The sequence below is a fragment of the Amyelois transitella genome, chromosome 9, assembly GCF_032362555.1.
Source record: "Amyelois transitella isolate CPQ chromosome 9, ilAmyTran1.1, whole genome shotgun sequence".
In the NCBI taxonomy this organism is placed as follows: domain Eukaryota; kingdom Metazoa; phylum Arthropoda; class Insecta; order Lepidoptera; family Pyralidae; genus Amyelois; species Amyelois transitella.
In genome coordinates, this window is record NC_083512.1 from 3,178,528 (window position 1) to 3,198,335 (window position 19,808).

The 19,808-nt window shown below is 34.3% G+C and overlaps 1 protein-coding gene across 12 annotated transcripts in view; it reads left to right on the forward strand.

Moving 5' to 3' along the window:
• The window catches only part of LOC106134691 (sorbin and SH3 domain-containing protein 1), a 244,816-nt gene that overhangs the window by 118,407 nt on the left and 106,601 nt on the right, over positions 1 to 19,808 (forward strand). For 8 of the 12 annotated variants that reach the window (XR_009656987.1, XM_060945676.1, XM_060945678.1 and 5 more), the window contains 11 exons: positions 8,606 to 8,802; positions 9,086 to 9,248; positions 12,949 to 13,044; positions 13,782 to 13,927; positions 14,606 to 14,672; positions 15,046 to 15,081; positions 15,949 to 16,171; positions 16,460 to 16,574; positions 17,098 to 17,130; positions 18,414 to 18,508; positions 19,082 to 19,251. Coding sequence is in view for 10 of the 12 variants with exons in the window: in XM_060945676.1 (XP_060801659.1) it covers positions 8,606 to 8,802; positions 9,086 to 9,248; positions 12,949 to 13,044; positions 13,782 to 13,927; positions 14,606 to 14,672; positions 15,046 to 15,081; positions 15,949 to 16,171; positions 16,460 to 16,574; positions 17,098 to 17,130; positions 18,414 to 18,508; positions 19,082 to 19,251 (1,341 nt within the window). In the remaining 2 variants the exon portion in view is untranslated. Of the gene's footprint in view, positions 1 to 8,605; positions 8,803 to 9,085; positions 9,249 to 12,948; positions 13,045 to 13,781; positions 13,928 to 14,605; positions 14,673 to 15,045; positions 15,082 to 15,948; positions 16,172 to 16,459; positions 16,575 to 17,097; positions 17,131 to 18,413; positions 18,509 to 19,081; positions 19,252 to 19,808 lie in introns of those variants that run through there. The other 4 variants (XM_060945672.1, XM_060945679.1, XM_060945671.1 and 1 more) reach the window with 3 other exon arrangements.

Here is a 19,808-nt window from a genome sequence, read left to right on the forward strand (position 1 = left end):
ATTTGTTTTTAATAACATGTAAATTGACGTGAAAAAATGCCTGAAAGGGCCTTTTTTTGAATAAAATATTGATTTAGATTTTTCGAAGACAAATCCTACAGTGATTTGTTTAACCAATTAGGTACTCTACAACATCAGTTTTCCTATAATCGTCGACAAACACACAATAATCTCGATATTCGAATACGCAAAATAATCGACTGTCACTCACTCCATCACAAACCGAGCCCATGAGACGTTACGCAATAACAGTCCAAATTTAATATGATCTCTCTGGTCATTAGGCGGACAGGAATAGCGGGTTCTATTTGAGAAACACAGATTTGTGTCAACGCCAAACTTATACCAACTATCTGAATAAATAAAGGGCTCTTTTATTGACGTGTGTTTGTTGATCATTATATTTTTGTCGGGAATAACTTGGCGTCTGGTCTAGCTGTTTTGATATACTATTTGCTTCTTGTGGTTTTTTATTTTGTGTGCTTTTCACTTTGCTTAGTTGTTGCAATTTAGATTGAGGTCTTCCTTTTTGTTCTCTTATTCATGTACATACTTTGGAAATGAATATGAATGTGGATGAAGCGAAGAAAGTATGCAGAGATCGTGGCAAGTGGAAAGAGGTAGTCTCTGCCTACCCCTCCGAGAAAGAGGCGTGATTTTATGTTATGTTATGTTTTACTTTGGCTGTGGTTTTCAACAAATTGACAATCAAGGGCAAGGCTTTAAGACTTGGGATTCTTCTTTGAGACGATAGCTATAAACTTCTGAATCTTAGTTTTATTATTGAACTATCCAAATAAACGTGGTTTTCGTGTTTTGACTATTTGGCTCTGTCTACCCTGTAAAAAATAATTTTGGCTTTATATTGCTAATTGCAGCTTCTGCAATTTCATTGTGCGGTTGTTTCTACCGAATATTGTCCTACGAGTCTTCTCGAAGCGGCTAGGCTCTGTCCATCCCTTATAACATTAATGTACATACGTTAACACTATATAGCATTGATGGGCCGATTGTGTGAAAAGAAATGAAACAACAAATGATTAAAAAAAAATCATAAACATGACAACATGGTAACAAATGAGTTGAGGTCACAACACCTGAACGTTGGCACGGTGACAAGTTGCATAAGTCGGGACGCTGGCGGGAAAACAGGAAACCGTTTGACTCACCACACCATTCAACCTGCTCCAAGACTCTGCGTGATTTTTACATAATAATCATACATCATTCTACATGAGATCAAACGTTTAGTTCGCTCGCAAATGAGGTCTTTAGTCTTTTTAACTGTCTCCAAGTTCCCAGACCTTGGAAGAATATAAAAAAATTGTTTGTTCTTATGGTGCAAGCTTTTACTTTATTTTATGTTTTTTTTTATATATTTATTTTGTTATTCATTTTTTTTAATATTTGGCTTTACCTATTTGCCTCATTTTCTTCTTATTTTATAGCTGTTGTCATTATTTTGTATCAATCTAGTTCATACACACGTTAACTATTAGAGCCATCATTGCGTTGAACAAGATTCTGTTGCGTGACTTTTACATTTTGAATATGCCGGGAATCAAACCTGGTCTTAATAATTCAGGTGCAAGAACTTACCACAGTGGTTTTTAACCTTAACTCCATCCGATAAAGTTGGCTATAAATAAATGTTCACAGAAATGTGAAATATTATTATTTTTTCCGTTACAATCGAAATCGTTTTCTCTTAAATAAAATGTTCTATTTTAGACACAATAAATATCGAATAGACCCGATAATATGGATATTTGATGCTTTGACTACTTTATATCAGAATAGAATAGAAATATAATTCCCTTGATGTCTCCTACTCATATTTATTTTATTGTGTTTTTTTGTTTCAGGTAAGTGAAAACAGTTTGGTAAAAATGGTAGTAGTAAGTTAAAAAAGGTTATACATATATATTGATAAGTATAAGGAATAATATGATGACCGTATCCAGAATCACGGTCAAAGGTAAGGTGCAGAATCATCGTCAAAGTTAAGGTGAGGATGTAACCGGCACTATTCCAGAAGGAAGAAGTATATGAGTTCGTAATTAGGAAAAATGAATTAAATACAATATTCAAGAAGGTACAAAATAGGTTGAGAGCACATAAATCGAAACAATATTAGTCCTATACTATTCTGTTTTGAATGGTTAAGAGCGTCGATAGTTTTGGTAATCTGACCTGACTCGAGAACGTTCCAAGATCCTAAGGATATAAATTTGTAAGTTAAAATTTTAACCGATGTTCTAACGCTGAGTTACTCGTAAAACATATTTCGAAAACAGCGTACAAGCACCTAAAGTAACTACGGAACATTTCAAAAATACATTTCAGAGGAAATAAAATCCATTTTCGTGGGGCTTAATAAAAAAAATCGCGACGTCCACTCCTTTTTTGTGTAAAAGCATTCGCTCGCAAATTCATGGATCCTCACACCGCCGCCATTAGGTAAACATTCAATGCATATATTCGTCATATCGGGAAAAACCTTATGTTTTTTTGCAGCTTTTTGTTCAAATACGAGTAGTTTGGTGTACCTACAAACTTCAGAGTCTGTTGCTTTTAATTTTATTTTATTATTTTCTTGCTTTAAAACTCTAGCCAAATCATTAAGAAAAGTCTCACCCTATCCGCAGCGTATCGCATCCGTGTCGATGTTGTTATAATACCGACTAAGACTTAAATAAAGAAAAACTGAAAAATTGTTTAAATAAAAGCCTTTGTTGACGCTCCTCAGATTTTGGTAACATTAACAAATTAACAGTGCGACAGTTTGTTCAGCGGTTGTTGGCTTTAATTAATGGAGTAAGATGTGAAAGCATTCTGCTTCGGCCGATCCTGGACTTGGAGATAAAAGTAAGCATCCTCCTAAATAATTAATTTACAAACTGTTACAGCGAACGGTCGTTTGTGTACAATTTTGTCCGCTTTAAACACTTCTATTCAGTGAACCCTTTCAAAATTAAAATTATTTACGCTGAGAAACAAGAGTTCGGAGTCGGGTGATTGTTTGTCGTTTGATTTCGTTCATTCATTTCCTTGAAGTTACCTATCTGTGTTTATTTTCAAAATATTATTTAAATATTCGAATTCCATTTTCCAAGCTATCGTTATTTGACATATCATACCTTACTTTTTCGTTCAAAATGCTATTATAAATTGGTACTAGCTGTACTTATAAAAAGATGTAAATTTTACTGTTACGTTTGCAATACAAGGTAAAGTCAAAAAAACCATAGTCAAAATATTGAAATAGAAGATGTTCTACAGCTTTTACTTTCCAGACATTAAAAGTAGATAAACCACGCAATAACTACAAAATCCTTTACACTTCAGCTTAATTTAAAAACTCGTGGACTTCCAAAGTACTGGGAGTAACTGCGAATGCTGCTCGCATAATAAGGCATTACTCCAGTCCGCGAGTTTTTCCAGTTTTCCTTTTAACTAATGGCCCTATTAGCATCTCTTAGACAATAATTTAATATCTCCATGGAACCCTCTGAACGCTTTTGTAAAACGCCGACCATCTTTTTCACTTTTAAAGAGTTCTTGACGTTTCATTTTCGTTGCAATATTTTTTAAGTGTGCAGTGAATTTTTAATGCTATGTAAAATAGGACGTTGTAGATAAACCAAATTTTATAAATTCTATAGTTAATTCTGTTTTCTCTCACTAATTATTGAGTGTAGAATCTTAACTACATAATCGTTAGTATTTCTCAACTCGATAGTCATATCTTAGGTTAATCTATTCACATCATGTAAATCGAACTATTGATCATTATTTTTTTTCAATGGACCCCAAACTCTGTAGTCAAAGAAAGCTAAGAATATTATGAGAGAGTTATGGCAAGCTCTCTAAAACAAACAGGTAAAGAACTATTTAATCGACCATATAAACGAATTAACGTTGCTTATTTACTTTTTAGGACCACATAAAGTTTATTGCATTCCAATTACTGCCGGAGGATTAAAATTTAATTTCGTGTAGTAACTTTATGGGGTGGAAGCTCAATATTGGATTTTAATATCATGGCCGGCCTGTCCGATAACTAGATTGGTATCGCATGAATAGCTCGTTCGAAAAATGGGAACCCACGCTAATAGCTTCCCGTGAATTATATTAATTTTCATATGAAATTCACTGTGGGGTATTTTTGTTAAGTACTTCGATAGTTTTCATCAGTTTTTGTTTGTAGCACCGATGTGAAAAAAACTTTAGCAGAAATGAACTAAGCAACATCAAACACATAAAAAAATCTCAACTTATGGGTACTTACCCTATTAAAGTTTCAAGATTTTTAGGTTGTGTACTTGCAATAATTATTTATGAAGGTACCATGACACGTTTTAAAAATCCATCAGTGCACTTAAAAATGTGAATATTTAAGGAACGCAAAGAATTTGGAACTATACAAGTACTTCAGTAGGAATTTTATTCAGCTTTCTATGGAGGAAAGAGATCTTAATAGTTTTAGTCAGATTGGGAAAAACTCCGATGATAAGAAACTGTTCCTAAATTAAAGTACACTTCTAAAAATTATTGGTCACTCATGTTGTAATGGGTGTATTGAAAATAATGTAACTTTGTGCAAATAAATGCGCAAGCCGCTTGATGCCATGAAAGCTGGCAAACAGTCTGTAACGAGAAAAGTTGGAAGAACTGCAGCCAGTGAATGAAAATATATGGTCCTGGGTGGTAGCGAGTTTTTCCTTTTTTTTCCGTAGTTCATTTAGAAATAGATCCGAAGTATAAAGTCTTCAGTGGGGCCAGTAAACATTCAGATCAAGAAACGTAGGAGAACAATAAAATGTGCGACAAATTCAATCCAATCTGCAAAAGTGTCAAACTTATAGGAAATACGATTTTTTTTTAAATTTTAACATTTTCAAAAATTTAATGTCTCCATTATTGCTACTTATATTTTCTACAATTACTTTAAATAATTAAACTTGTCAGAGGTTACTTCTTTTTTTTATTATAAAGTGCCATTCACTGAAAAACAAACTTTTCTATAAGTTTTATACAAGGCGAAGTAAGGAGTTCTATAATCACATTAAGAGACCTTAAGTTAGTGGCGCGTGCGTCGAAACTTGTGATTTGAATCCGTAATGCCGAGGAAATAAAACTGCGAAGTAAGACCCTCGAATAAGGGGATCCCCGTCTTGTAGATGTATTATTTACTTAGTCTTATTTATACAAAACTAATATTGCTTGGCCTATAAAGGTTTCATAAAAAATCTCGTCTTTGTGTGTAAATTTTTAAGTAATGTCTCTATTGCTAAAAATCTTAAAAAAGGGAAGATATTTATAACAACCAACACCTTACATGGCCTTATTTTCGTGTAGCAATAATGACAACGATGATTTCAAAATTAAGTACTTAAAAAACTAAATTGAAAATTTATAAAATTTTAAATTTGTCAACTATCATTCTAAGAAATTGATCCGAATTTTAATTATAACCTTATATCTACTTAATACAATTTTTATTCAAATTTAACAAAAATTCTATTAGCAGTATGTTCGCTTTCTTCAATAAAACGTAGAAAAAGAAGTGTAACATAAATTGGGCGTTCGAACTTTGTCAACGGTTTACGAGTTCTACATACTAGATAAACCGACGTATTTACAGAGCCTGAGAATTTATAAAAACGCGGTAATTTTTAACCTGCTTATAATTTTTGATGTGTTTGTAATTTATTGTGACACGTATACGTAATATAGTACAGGTTAACTCCTACGTGCCCTGTTCTTCTACAATTATGCAAATATAACGACCGCCACAAACCACATCGCTCTCATTTGCGTTACACGTTGTTTTAGAAGGTACTTTGATGTGTTATTTTGATGAGATTTGTCAAGTACCTCCGTTTTACGGCAAAATTATAGAAAGTAACTTATACATTAGATGTGGTGAATTTCAGTTAAGGTAAAACATTTTTCAGATATCAGCAAGTGTGACTGCAGATTTTGTAATAAACATCTAAAGATTTATACTTTACTAACACAGTATTGATGTCATAAAAGGACTATTAAAATGTAAAACTTGACTTAATCTAGAATGAAATAACATTTTTCTATTTTTGATTTTAATCATACATTTCAAAAGTTAAGGAGATACAAACTTATCTCCACCTTACCTTGAACAATGTTATGAAAAAATACGAGTAGATCAAAAGCAAAAATATGAACCATATTTCTGAGATTTTTGCTTAAGATTCTTTCAAGCAGTAAACAGGCACTTATGACTCGAGCAGATTTTATAGAATATTTGCTAACACTTTATAAACCTTTGAACCATGAATCATGTATCATTAAATCGAATATATCGGTAAACTCGACGATTTATATATAGGTACATAACACTAATTACACCTCTAAGTTATGAAACTTGTACCGTTATTAGATCTTTATAAACCTCGACTAATTAATCCTATTAAGTCTGATTCAGACGAAATAAGGGCAAATAAGCGAGATCAATTTGAAGAGTAAATACTTACTGTAATAAATGATGTTCACAATTCAGCTGAACCGTGAAATTGATTGGCTAATTAGTCGACTAGAGGTCGTGGAGAGAATTTGTAGGAGACTTATTAATGTTTATAAAAGTGTTTAAGTGCCTGTTAAAAAATTTGCTCTTTTTGAGACCATTAAAGGGTAAACTATTGTTCTGTCTTATAATGAAACTTAAAGTATTTACTTTTATCTATATATATTTCGTGAGTTGCATAAAAATGTACTGGAATCCTATTTGAGCTGACATTTGTTAAGTCGAGTTATCAGATATTTCAGCTGTCATGACGTAAGAATTCATTGCATCTATGTTGCTATATAGGGCCTGCCTATTTTCGAATGATTTTATGTACCTTCCTAGTTCTTTGCTTGTTGAATTAAGAAGGTAGGCCAGGTATATACAATAAGGAACGACGATTTGGACACCTTACGCGGTTAAGAATAATTTTGAGATAAAATCGTGCATCATATTTTTAGTAGAATGTTTCCACAGAATATCCCTCTTCACATTATCGCCAGTAACCAAGAACAATTCATTGTATAAAACAGCTGAACGCGTAAAGATTTTCTTACAGCAAATCGAAAATAATCAATTAATGCAACCATGAAATTGGTTTATTGCATACGAGGAGCTCATCTGTCACCACAATACCTCTGGACGAGTCGCCGCCCGCTCTCCGAAATGGCGGATTTTTCGCTTCCACACTAATTGAATTCGCTTTTAGCTCACTTTTAATTTATTTGCATGAGCTTCCCCACTTTGATGTCGGCACACGCCCCGGGCTTTTTAGATAAATAACCAATTATCCCGATACGATTTAATCCGCCTGAGGCCGCGGTATGTGATCTGGAATTTATATGTGAGTCGCGAACTTTAATGGGCTTATTTTGAGATGTAGCCAGTGTTGTAATGCGTGGAATGCAGGAAGTCCTCACGTGACTGATCTGCAAATGTTATTGTATGAAACATTTAAGAATTTAGGATGCATAATCATTTTTTTGTTAGTTATGAGAGCTTTAAAACAGACAGGGAAGATAGCTCAATCTAAAAAAGGAAGTATCTCCAAAAATATGAATTCACTTAAAAAGAAACTTCAAATTTTACTTACATTACTGATTTTGTAGATTAAACTTTATGTTAAAAAATGTCATTCATATCCTGCATTAAATGTTCGCGATAAACTACTAAACAAATTACAGCATTTGCTTCACAATTTCGTAAACTATTTTGTATCTTTGAAGATTCAAAATTGAAATATGATGTTGTCCGACCGGACGTTATAATTCTATATCTATGGACGGGACCAACAATATGCTAAGTCGCAAATCAAAACATAGATACATTTGACATATCGTTTCCATCAGCAAATATGTTGTAACTATGTCAACAGTCGACACGGAACCATTTCCATTTTGATTAAGCGTGCGTGTATACTCAAAGCAGAGCTATGGGGTGTAAGTGAAGGCAAATATGTGAAGATTCGTATAAGGGTGTGATCACACCGCGGCCTTAATAGGTAAAGCGATTACGTAGCTAGGCGCGCCCCCACTAACCTAATTTGAACAAAACGACCAAAGTAAACACACGCCGAATCAACGCTTCGCAAAGATTTATTGCATGATCGTTAAATGCAACCCGTGTGAAAACGGCCGAAGTGAATGAAGTAGGTGTATCACTCAACTCTTTCAATTACTTTGGTGAATTATTTTGTTATTTGTACACGATAGACATGACTTAAAACTGTAGGTACCTACTATGGAAAAACTATATTTTAGCCTTTTGACAAATTCAGTTTCATGAAATTATTTCCCTGGTTGGTGAAGTGAAACAACTAAGTACACCATATCTTTTTTGTATCTTGGGAAAATCATTTTAAGGATCACCGAAATCGATCGAGGTTAATTAAAAAAAAATCCCTGGCGTGTTGATTAGAAAGTTTAATGGTAGGTACTGTTTGTATCAATAGATGGTGGAAACCAAAATCCGCCCATAATCAGTACTCAGAATCGATTCACCTGAAAGTGCTTATTTAAATATATATTATTAAATCAAAAATCTAATGATAATAATTTCCAGCGGTGTGGAGACCTGGTGCGCCGACGCCGCCACCAGCGCCCGCGCCGGCGCCGGTCGCCCAGAGCCCTGGCGCGCCCCCGCCGCCCCCACCGCCGGTGTGGACGCCTGGCAGCGCTGGCCCTTCGCCCCAGTCCACCAGAAAGACCTTCCGGCCTGTGCACTTCGAGGAGACACCACCCGCCCGCCGTAAATTTGGGGTAAATCTAAAAAACAAATACATAAATGAACATCACGCATTTATTTCGTAGGGGTAGATAGAGCCAACAGTCTTGAAAAGATGATAAGGCCAAGTCAGCAATTTCAAAATAAATATATGAGGAAACAGTAGCTAATTATAACTGCAAAGCTGCTTCAAAGAAGAAATGAAATTTTTTGCACCGCTAAACGGTACAAATCAATAATAATATTCACTAAAAAGAGTTTTTTTTTCTTTAATTTTAATCGTTATATTTTATTCTTATAAAAATTGTTTAATTTCAGAATTCGGAACTGAACGGTTGCACAAGTGGGTCCGAGAGCGAAGGCCGACTGCGCACTTCTCAAAGTGCGCCAGCAACTGGACTGAACAGTTTGGGGACAACTGGCGCCAGTCGTTTGCCGCGAGCACAAAACCCAACAGTCACTCTTTTACAGAAGGCTCGAGGTAAGTCTTAAATACATATTTGACATAACTGATTTTGAACTTTCGCGTTGCATTATAGAATCAAGTCTTTGATCATTACGGTGTAGACAGCCTTCAAAAGACTATTGTAAAATCTTAGTTAGCCAGAATAAATACCTTTTAATTTTTACTTAAAGACCACGTTCAGCTTAGTGATGGAATTGAGATTTAATTTGCGGTAGGTCTGCCCATCGTCTAATAGAAGAATCCCAAGTTTCATAATATCATGCGTTCGTTAGCTATCGCCCACGGTTCTGTCTGCCTGAAAAGTCCAATATCCTTCACACTATTCTCTCTAATTTTTGATCATTCCCGTACGGTACATCACACTATGAAAGAATAAAATAGTATTTTATCTTTAACATTTAACTTAGCTAAGATAATGCACAAAAGGCGACCTTATCGCATATGCAATCTCTTCTAGGCAGCCACATCAACACATAACCGACACATTATATACATATGTATGCTAAATGGACATCGGTTCTGTGGTTTTAACGTGAAAGGTAGACAAACAAATACACAAACACACTTTCAAATTTATTATATTAGTATGTCAAAGTCATAGTTTGAGTTCATTTAAATGATGATAACGTCTTTTTTTAATGGACTGATTTTGATAAAACGAACTTTAAATATTTTGCTCAGCAAGTGAAAGTTTAAAATATATTCAAATTTAATGTAGATTATTTAGAGGCACTTCAGTTCAATAGATATTACAATTATAAGAATTAACTATTAATTCCCCTGTCAGCTAGCTATAGCGTAAAACAAAGGGGGCAATTATCGGTTTTTCGTGTAATTTGTAATGAGGGGGTGCCAGTTGTCTTTGCTTAAGACAATTAATGAAGTTTCACGCAATTAGCCATCATTCCGTATTGCGCTGGCGGAATAAATTACAAACTTGATGATTGCGCAACCTTTATTTTATCAGTCAAATTTTAAAGAAATTCGCATTTAAATTTGCAAAATTTGTTTTTGGCTTGTTTGATTGGGCGCCATTTTTTTTACGTAAGTTACAGTCGTTCTTTTAATTCGAATTGCGCGAATACTTGTAGCCGTGTGGATCTCAGCACCTTAGAATAGTACCACTCTATATATTTCCCATGGATGTTGTCAAAAGCGACTAAGGCAAAGACTAATAGACTTGGGTTTTTTCTTGTAGGCAATGAACTAGTAATCTGTCACTGTTTGAATCTCAATTCCATCATAAAGCCATACTGTTGAACGTCAGTCTTTTCAAGACTGTTGGCTATGTCTCCCTCGTAAGGTATATAGACGTGATTATATGTATGTTGTATGTATATTAGGTTGCTTGTCGTGTAGTTGTTCAACAAATGTATTTTGTCGTAATTCGAGCATTGCAAAATAAAGTTCAAAGGTAAAATACAAACCAAAAAGTTTGCAAGTGCTTGGGGCATTCGCTCAATTTATTAACTCCATGAAATATTAAAGGGTCTAGCGAACGTACTACTTTGCGATTAATAAACCCGAAGGATTCGTGAGTATGAATATATTTAAGGATTTTGTATAAGTACTTTTTGTTTGATGATATATAAGTAGGTAAGTATATTTTGTAACAACTAATTTACAACAAGACAACATATCTGTAACTCAGCCATTCGTCTGCAACGGAGCACAAAATTAGTTCGTTATTAAGTATTCTGTGTACGTATTCTCCCTAATCACTAAAGGATCATCTAATATCACACCACTTTTTATAATCAACGTTCAGATGACATTTACTCGTTTAATTATTCCTTCAAATTTTTACAGTACACCCGTTAGGATACAACTTAAATTCTTTCAGCTATTTAAAGTTTGGATCACACTCCAATTCGGAATAATGAGATGATAATATCTGATCCAATTTTGGTTCATTGTCGACGTCATCCCTCCTTCCCACAAAATTGTCAATTGTAAATACCCTCATTAAATATTCGTTAGATTATATTGGGGAAATAGCGGCCATCTTTGCTGCTGTGACAGATTCAATTGCGAAATCGAGTTAGAATTACAGATCCATGTTTGCAAAATAAGGGCATATTTATAAGTGCGGATATTTTTCATATAATTGTTATATTTATTTTATACGTCGAATTCTTTGTCAGAAAAACTAAAGAAAAAATACGTGATATTTTCAGACAGTCCAATTCTCATAATAATCTGATATTGCCGTCTTGGTAGTTCAGAATTTGAACCTTTTGATAGCTTGTCGTTCTAAACGTAGGTAATAAACCGTAAGTAATCTTCAATAGTATAATTGAAGAATACTTACGGTTTGTGAATTTTCTGTATAATGTCTTCATTATTTATAACCCTATTTGGTAAATTACATAAAATCTGTAAAAATTTGCAATTTTATTCCATATTCTGTTCCTAGTGTTGCAACCCTTTCGACAAATAACCACGCAGTTTTCTGAAAATATAACGTTTTCTTCTAACATTCCAAAGCACGTAGTGTTTTGGTATTAAAGTTGTGTAGTCCGCGTGGTAAAAAGTCCTTATAATAAAGGTCTGACGAGGGTATCCCGATGTCATCATTAAAGTTTTACGAGTGATAGTGACAGTTCGGATTACAATAGTTCAAGAATTTCTCACGTAAATAGTCACAATTTGGTGTCACTGTTGCTGGGAGTGAAGGCGGTGTGTGGGAGGGACGATGCCCTTTGGTATTACTAGTATGGTTAGCAAACACAAAAAAGGTTACACGAATACTTCACTATCTATTGCATTTTGTTTATATACAAAATTGACGTATGTTTTTTAACTACAAAGTGATTGATTTACAGATGTACTAGCTTTTGCCCTCAGCTTCAACCGAGCGAATTTAGCGCCACATTCATAAAAATACAGGTTTTAAGCAAATTCCACGGAAACTATAGTTTTAACCGGGATTAAAGATACCCAATCACCTTCTCTAGCTCTTAAGAAAACAATTGAAATATAATAATTCTAGAGTAATAATTAACACACTTTATTTATTTTTCTATAATTAATGAAGTAGTTTTGAGCAAAACAATGAGCCTGTAAAGAAGATTAAATGAAAGACAAATATGTTGATCTCGGTTTGAAGGAAAATGACGGGGATAACGGGAGGTACATTTCACAAGTGTGGAGGATAATTTAGATGCAAAAATATACATACATACATATAATCACATCTATATCCCTTGCGGGGTAGACAGAGCCAACAGTCTTCAAAAGACTGATAGGCCACATTGAGCTATTTGGCTTAATGATAGAATTGAGATTCAAATACACAGGTTGCTAGCCCGTCGTCTAAAAGAAGAATGCCTATTTTATAAGCCTATCCCTTAGTCGCCTTTTACAACATCTATAGGAACGAGATGGAGTGGTCCTATTATTTTTTTTTGGTGCCGGGTACCACACGGCACAATTCTTGTTAGTATCCGATCCATTTATTCTTTTGCAGTGATACTCATTATTATGATTGATTTTTACGAGTATATTCGTTTCAATCGTTTCGCATGACCATTCCAATTCAAAACGTAATTAAGTCCACGGAACCACACGGCACATGCAAAAATATTATACAAACAAACATACCTATGCTTATTATGCCTGGTCCATGCGCGGTTGACAGCCAAATAAATGTTGTGAAAATGTAACAACAAACACCTAAATTCAATTGTTAATTGAATCAATTTTACCATTCCAGAAGGTCAAATCCCTCGTGGCTCCAGCTATCTTCAACAGGAGCGAGACAGTGCGAGACTCCCACGGGATCGGCCATCGCCACCTATCGGTGACCCAGGTAAACTAAACATACATACATATAGTCACGTCTATATCCCTTACGGGGTAGACAGAGCCAACAGTCCTGAAAAGACTGAATGACCACGTTCAGCTGCTCGACTTGATGATGGAATTGAGATCCAAATAGTGACAGGATGCTAGACCATCGCCTGAAAAAAGCATCGCAATTTTATAAGCCTATCCCTTAGTCGCTTTTTACGACATCCATGGGAAAGAGATGGAGTGGTCCTATTCTTTTTGTTTTGGTGCCGGGAACCACACGGCACTAACTAAACAATTACTTAATTACGTTTTGAATTGGAATGGTCATGCGAAACGATTGAAACGAATATACTCGTAAAAATCAATCATAATAATGAGTATCACTGCAAAAGAATAAATGGATCGGATACTAACATGAATTGTGCCGTGTGGTTCCCGGCACCAATAGAAAAAAAAATAGAACCACTCCATATCCCTTTATACCTTGCGGGGTAGACAGAGCCAACAATCTTTTAAAGACTGAAAGGTCACGTTCAGCTGTTTGGCTTAATGATAGAGTTGAGATTCAATTTGTGACAGCCATCAGCCCATCGCCTAAAAGATGAATCCCAAATTTATCCCTTAGTCGCCTTTTACCTTTTTTTTTATTGGTGCCGGGAACCTGTCTCAATAAGCTTGTGTCTTTTACATATTTAGCCATTGTAATAATATCTTCTTTTACGATAAAAATTTATATTAATGTGTGAATTCCAGTGCATGCCTTACGCCAAGGGTACGTGAGTGAGGGCGAGGCGGCGAGCGATTACGGGCGCGTCGCGCGGAAGATGGCCGATGCGCCGCGGAAAGTGGAAGGAATCGGACCCACCACCAAGGACGGCATGCCGGTCGCGCTTAGATCTGTGAGTATACATACATAAACTCACGCCTCTTTCCTGTTCATCTGTAAGTATCGAAACAAGAGTGTATACCATTGAAAGATTTAGTAACGTTCGGGCTTTTCAAGACTGTTGGCTCTGTCTTCGCCAGGGATAGGTATAGAAGTTGACGTTGTTGAAGAAAATGCTGCAGTGCAGTTTGTTACCGCTTCTTCTGCACTGACGCCTTGGAAGCGGCAGTAAATTTAGTTTTAAGTAATTTATTTGACGTCAACCAATGTTCTTAAACCATACGTTTTGACAATTATTTAGCGATATGAGGTATCCTATAATAATGAACAAAAATTTTGAATTTGAGTTTGAGACGTGACCATATGTATGTATGTAGATCAAGTAACAAATTCAAACAAGTGGCATTAATGGTTAATTAATTCATCAACTCCCTGAATGCTAGTCTAAAGTGGAATCATGGATATCAGTTAGGCTTAGAATCGAACTTAAGTGAATAGTTCTTGTTGTTAGATATACGAGTATATTTTACTTTTTTTCCGTTTTGGTTTATACTCGTATGTCTTCGCGAAATGCATAAAGCTTTTTCACAATATTTTATATTTTCACAAGTTTTTTTTTCTCCATTTACTTTCCTCAATTTTTGAGATTGAATGGTATAATTAAATAAATCTTTTTGTTTTTCCATTCCAGGAAGTCAAAGACCCTTCAAAGTGGTACAAGAAAATGTACGACACTATTCACAAAAACAAATACGATGGTAAGATAACAATCTGATATTTTCTAATATTAAAATTTCTCAAGCAACAAGTTTGAACTCTGTATTTTAAAGGCAATATCAAAAATATATCTCATAATATTTGTTACTTATTATGTGTTAGTCATTTATTGAAATAACAATCGTATTAATCATCTATCTGGTTAAAATATTTATATCTGATACTAGTTTTTAACAAGGCATGGGTTCGAATCCCACCGCTGCCACTATTATATTATGAAAAACGATAAGCTGCTTGTATGGGTTCGACAATAATTTACAACAAAATCTACTCTTAAAGTTTTAGAAACAACAGTTTAACAATAAGACATTTTATTCTTAATGGATCCCCAAATACCGTGATTTTCTTTTTCAGACGATTATGTGACTATTCGATACAAAAGTCGACGAGGTGATTATAGTTCTATTCCAAATTATTTCTTCCAATGGTGGCTGTAATTATAACTCCACTAAATCGCATAATTTCAGTAACATTCGCTTTATCACTTGTGACGTGTCATTGTAAATACACTCCTGCTTATTCAGAATGCCATGAATTGTTAAATATCGATGAAAAGCTAGAGTAATTATACAATTTATCAACTTTAATTACATTAACTTTGTCTAGATCACCATTTAAGATCGAAACTTTTGATCGTCAGCTGATACTAGATGAATTTTTTTTTACAAAATAATGAAATCCTATCTCGGGCCCGCTGAAAGAGATTTCTTTTGAAATAAGCAGAACAATTGTAATTTTCTTTCTTGTGATTATCAGTCTCGATGTTTTCTGTGTACATAAATTAATAAATAAATAAAGAGATATACAGAAGGTTTTTAATTATGACTAAACTAAAAATCTTTCTACTTAACAATAATAGCTTTGTAGTTTAATAATTGATTAACTCCGCTTAAATAAAAGGTTAAAAACTGTTTGACTTGGTTAAATAAATAAAAATTTATAAAATCAAATAAATTAATGCTTTCATAGCTTTTTTAAACAAATACCTAACGCTTTTACTAAACTTGATCATGAAAGCTTTTTTAAAAGTTTACATTTAAGACCAGATTTCCAAATCGTTTAGTTATGAACAAAACATTCAGTTTTAAAGACAATTTTTACAGATTACAAAAAGTCATCAATAGCCATTTCGCCCATCATTATGAGAATTTTACTTAACTCTACTTTCATTACAATAAAGACAAGTTAATCATATTCAACAAGATTTTTATTAACATTTATCCTCGGCCCTTCTTCACTGATATAATTCTTCCTCAGGCGAACCGCCCCAGAGGATACCAAACAAGTCTCAGTACGCGTACTTCGACCCTCGCTCGGGCTACCTCAGCGAGCCCGAGGGAGGGCTCGGGAGGCTGGGGTCTAGCACTTGGAGTGACGCGTACGACAGTGACGTCACGTCCGGTACTAGAAGAAGAACCGCCTCAGTGCAAGAGGATAGGAGAATCAGTGATACCAGCTCACCGTACATGCCTAGTAATAAGTGAGTATTTCTAAAGCATTATTAGTATAGTTATCCCATCCTTATCAAGTCCACTGCTAGAGAAAAGCTTCCTCTTAAGATTTCTACCTTGATTTGTAGGAAGATACCAGACGGATATTGGTATTACTGTAATATCATAAAATTATAAATAAAAGCGGACAATTAACCTCTTTCATTAATGCAGATGAAGTGGTCACAAACTAACATTATGGGAACCTAAAAATTTAAAACTAAAAACTTGTATGTTGTGAAATATCTCGATTAAGTGAATTAACAATTACTTTCCAGGTATAGTACTTTAGCTTCAGCGAGAGCAAGTCAAGAAGTATACAAAAGTCAGCCGGGAAGAATAGAGGACTATGTGCCTGGACGGTCGTCGGTAATTGACAAAGAAGCGAAACAGGTAATTCAACATCAGTACTAATATTATATTCAGATACTTCGATCACCTTCACATGTCACAGAATGAATAATAACAATAATTTTTAATGGTGCGCTCATTTCACATTCCACCACAATAGTTTCAAAGCATGTATGATTTATACCGGAAATTTCACTAAATTTCGTTTGAAAAAAGATTTTTTTTCATTCATCTTCCCCTTCAAGAGACAGATATCAGAAACTGCTTAACTTAAAGGTTTAATTTACATTTCAAATGAAGAGAGGTTAATATACTTGACTTGGTAATAAGTATCTACCGATATGCAGCTATGAGCCAATGTATAGCACAACTGGTGGACTTAATGCTAGAAGCATTATCTACCAGTCAACCATTGGGTCTGACAGAAGCTTGTTTTCTATGATCTTCTCCTTTGACTAGACAATGCAACAAAGAAATAGAACTGTTTCTCATTAGATTCATCCATTTTCAACTAACAGCTTGATCACAAACCATGAAAAACCAAGATTTTGTTTTTTTTTTCTAGTGGTGGGACGAGGTCATGGACATTTTTGATGGGGTACGAATCTTTTTGATATTTTAAGTGTGAATTTATGTATAACGATAAATTTTTTTTTTATTCATCTTGTGATTAATTTGTGAATTTCTTTAATAATTTGAGAATTGGAAATGTTTATAATTAAAAACGGCTTGTTTACATACATAAATTGAACAAAGAAACTAATGGACGACATTTTGAAAATATCCATGCAAAATTATCATTAAGGTTATAATTTTTTTTTTTGCCTAAAATTAGGAGATACTTAAAATACGGATTGGTGTTGAATCATAGAAATCGGAAAAAAAATATAATATTCTGATTTCTATGAGTTTTATGCATATATTTTCAAAATTCTCTCCTTCGATCATCACATAAAAATTTATTATAAAGATCTCAACTATAAGTGATCAACATTTTAGAAAATTATTGACAAATTGTTCGGGATTGGTTGACTATTTTTCTAACCACCAAAGTGGCCTGTTTCAACTTTGAAACTAACAAATTGGTCCCTCAAAGTTGAGATCTCAACCAACTGGTATGTTGACTAACGTTTATTTTGACGATGTTATGGTGGTGGCTATGGCACTAACAGTGGCTAGACGACAACTCCCCCCTGCCCCCCTACACCACATTGCTCGCTCGCGCCATTCAAAAGAGTGTAAGGTTTTAACATGTTTGTCTGTTTATGAGTTTGGTGTTTGCGAATGGTACATTTAAGTTGATATTTAGACGCATTCTGATTTTAAACGCATCACATTTTCGTGGTTGCTTGAATGTGAATCATGAATATCATGATGTTCAATTTCACATTTGATTTCTTGCCTACTTATTAACTTGCATCTCTACGATCGTTTGAAATTGGAATGTGCCTTCCAAAATGCATTAAAATTATAAATTTTATAAAACTCTTTCTGGTATTTTAAATTTTTATAATCTGTGTCATTTCGTCTTTACCGTTTAAGGTTTGAATTTTAAACGTTACAAGTTTGAAAATTAAATACTTGTGACTTAAAATGAATCATATTTTTATATTGATGTATGTATTTAATGTAATTTTGTATAAATATGCCTAAGGCAGAAATTATTATATCATTGAAAATTCTCTAAAATAGTCTCAGCATGAAGAAAGAGAATGAAAATACGCATGACTTTTTTCATTTTATAATAACAAAACTTTGTTTGTGTTAATGTGTACAGTGTCGTGTTAATTAGCATTTAATGAGCTGTATCAAAACGCTTTATAGATGCATCAAAACTTTAAATGTATCAAACAATGTTTAATTTTGAATAATTATTTACAGCAAAATATTTCAAGCACAACTTCATTACCACAAGCGTCACCCAAAGAAAAGAAGGACATCACTTCAGCTATTTTATCTAAGTCAAATATGGCCAGGTTAGTTCCTAAGCGGTCTTTGGATTCTCTTATCAGAGCTAGATTAAAAAAACTATGAACAAATAGGTCATTTAAAATGATTAATACTGCTCACCGTTGTAGTAGGTATTTATCATATGTATTGGCCATTCAAACAAAAATAAATATAATATCATCTGACTATATTCCTTGCGGGGTAGACAGAGCCAACAGTCTTGAAAATACTAATAGGCCACGATCAACTGTTTGGCTTACTGATAGAATTGAGATTCAAATAGGTAAAGTGACAGGTTGCGAGCCCGTCGCCTAAAATCCTTTTAATTTTTTCTATTGTTGCCGGGACCACACGGCACAACATGTCTGCAATTAACTATTTCGAAGTTTAGTTGAATTTGAATAATATTTTTTTAACGTTGTACTTTAGGATTTTTTATTTATTATTAGAATAGTTCAGAAATTGTTATAGTCATAATAAGATGTCATGTATTATATATTAATTTAATGTTGTAAATTAGTTTAACTCTATGATATGTTTTTCAAAAATAGAAGACACCAAAAAAATGGTAAATAAACCCAACCGACCACCCATCACAGGGCTCTGAAGGAATCCGGCTACGAGTCAGACTCGACGCTGGTGTTCCGCCGGCGGGACGAGGGCGAAGCCCCGCTGTCGCCGGCGGAGCGCCGCGCCGCCTACCGCGACCTACAGGCTGGAGGCGAGCCCCCGCTCAGGGGCTTCCGCTCGCCCGCGCCGCCCAGGCAAGGTAAGAGCAGAGTAAAACGAATAGACAGTTTTTGGGGAGATGTGGGGTGAAGTAGAAGACATATAAGGGTATATGAATTGGGATAAAAAATGTATTTGGTTGGAAAATAAAGAACGAGACGAAATCTTTCGAGAAAAGTTAGGTAGTGCACTGGAGTTTCGCTTGGCCCGTCTTGGCGGGGTCACTCCAGATAAATATTGATGCTTAAAATAGATGTTGAGGAAGGGTGAAGGTAATTTGATTTAAGGCCATTTAAACATACCTATTAGACGGCAAAAAAGGAAATTTTGATCTAGGTTTCTAAGAGGTTATAATTCTTTTTCTGTTATTTAATCTTGTTTTTAACATTAACGCATGATATTTTCATTAGGTTTATTTAAAGGTGATGGTTCTTTTAATAATAAGAATGTAGGTAATTAAATAAAAAACAGATTTTCTTTTCGATTTTGTTTTTTATTCTACCGAAAACTATAACAATTTCTCTATTATTATTAAAATCGGTCAAGGTTTGTAGTTAGCATATTCCATTAACTGCAAAATACAAAACGATGATGTAT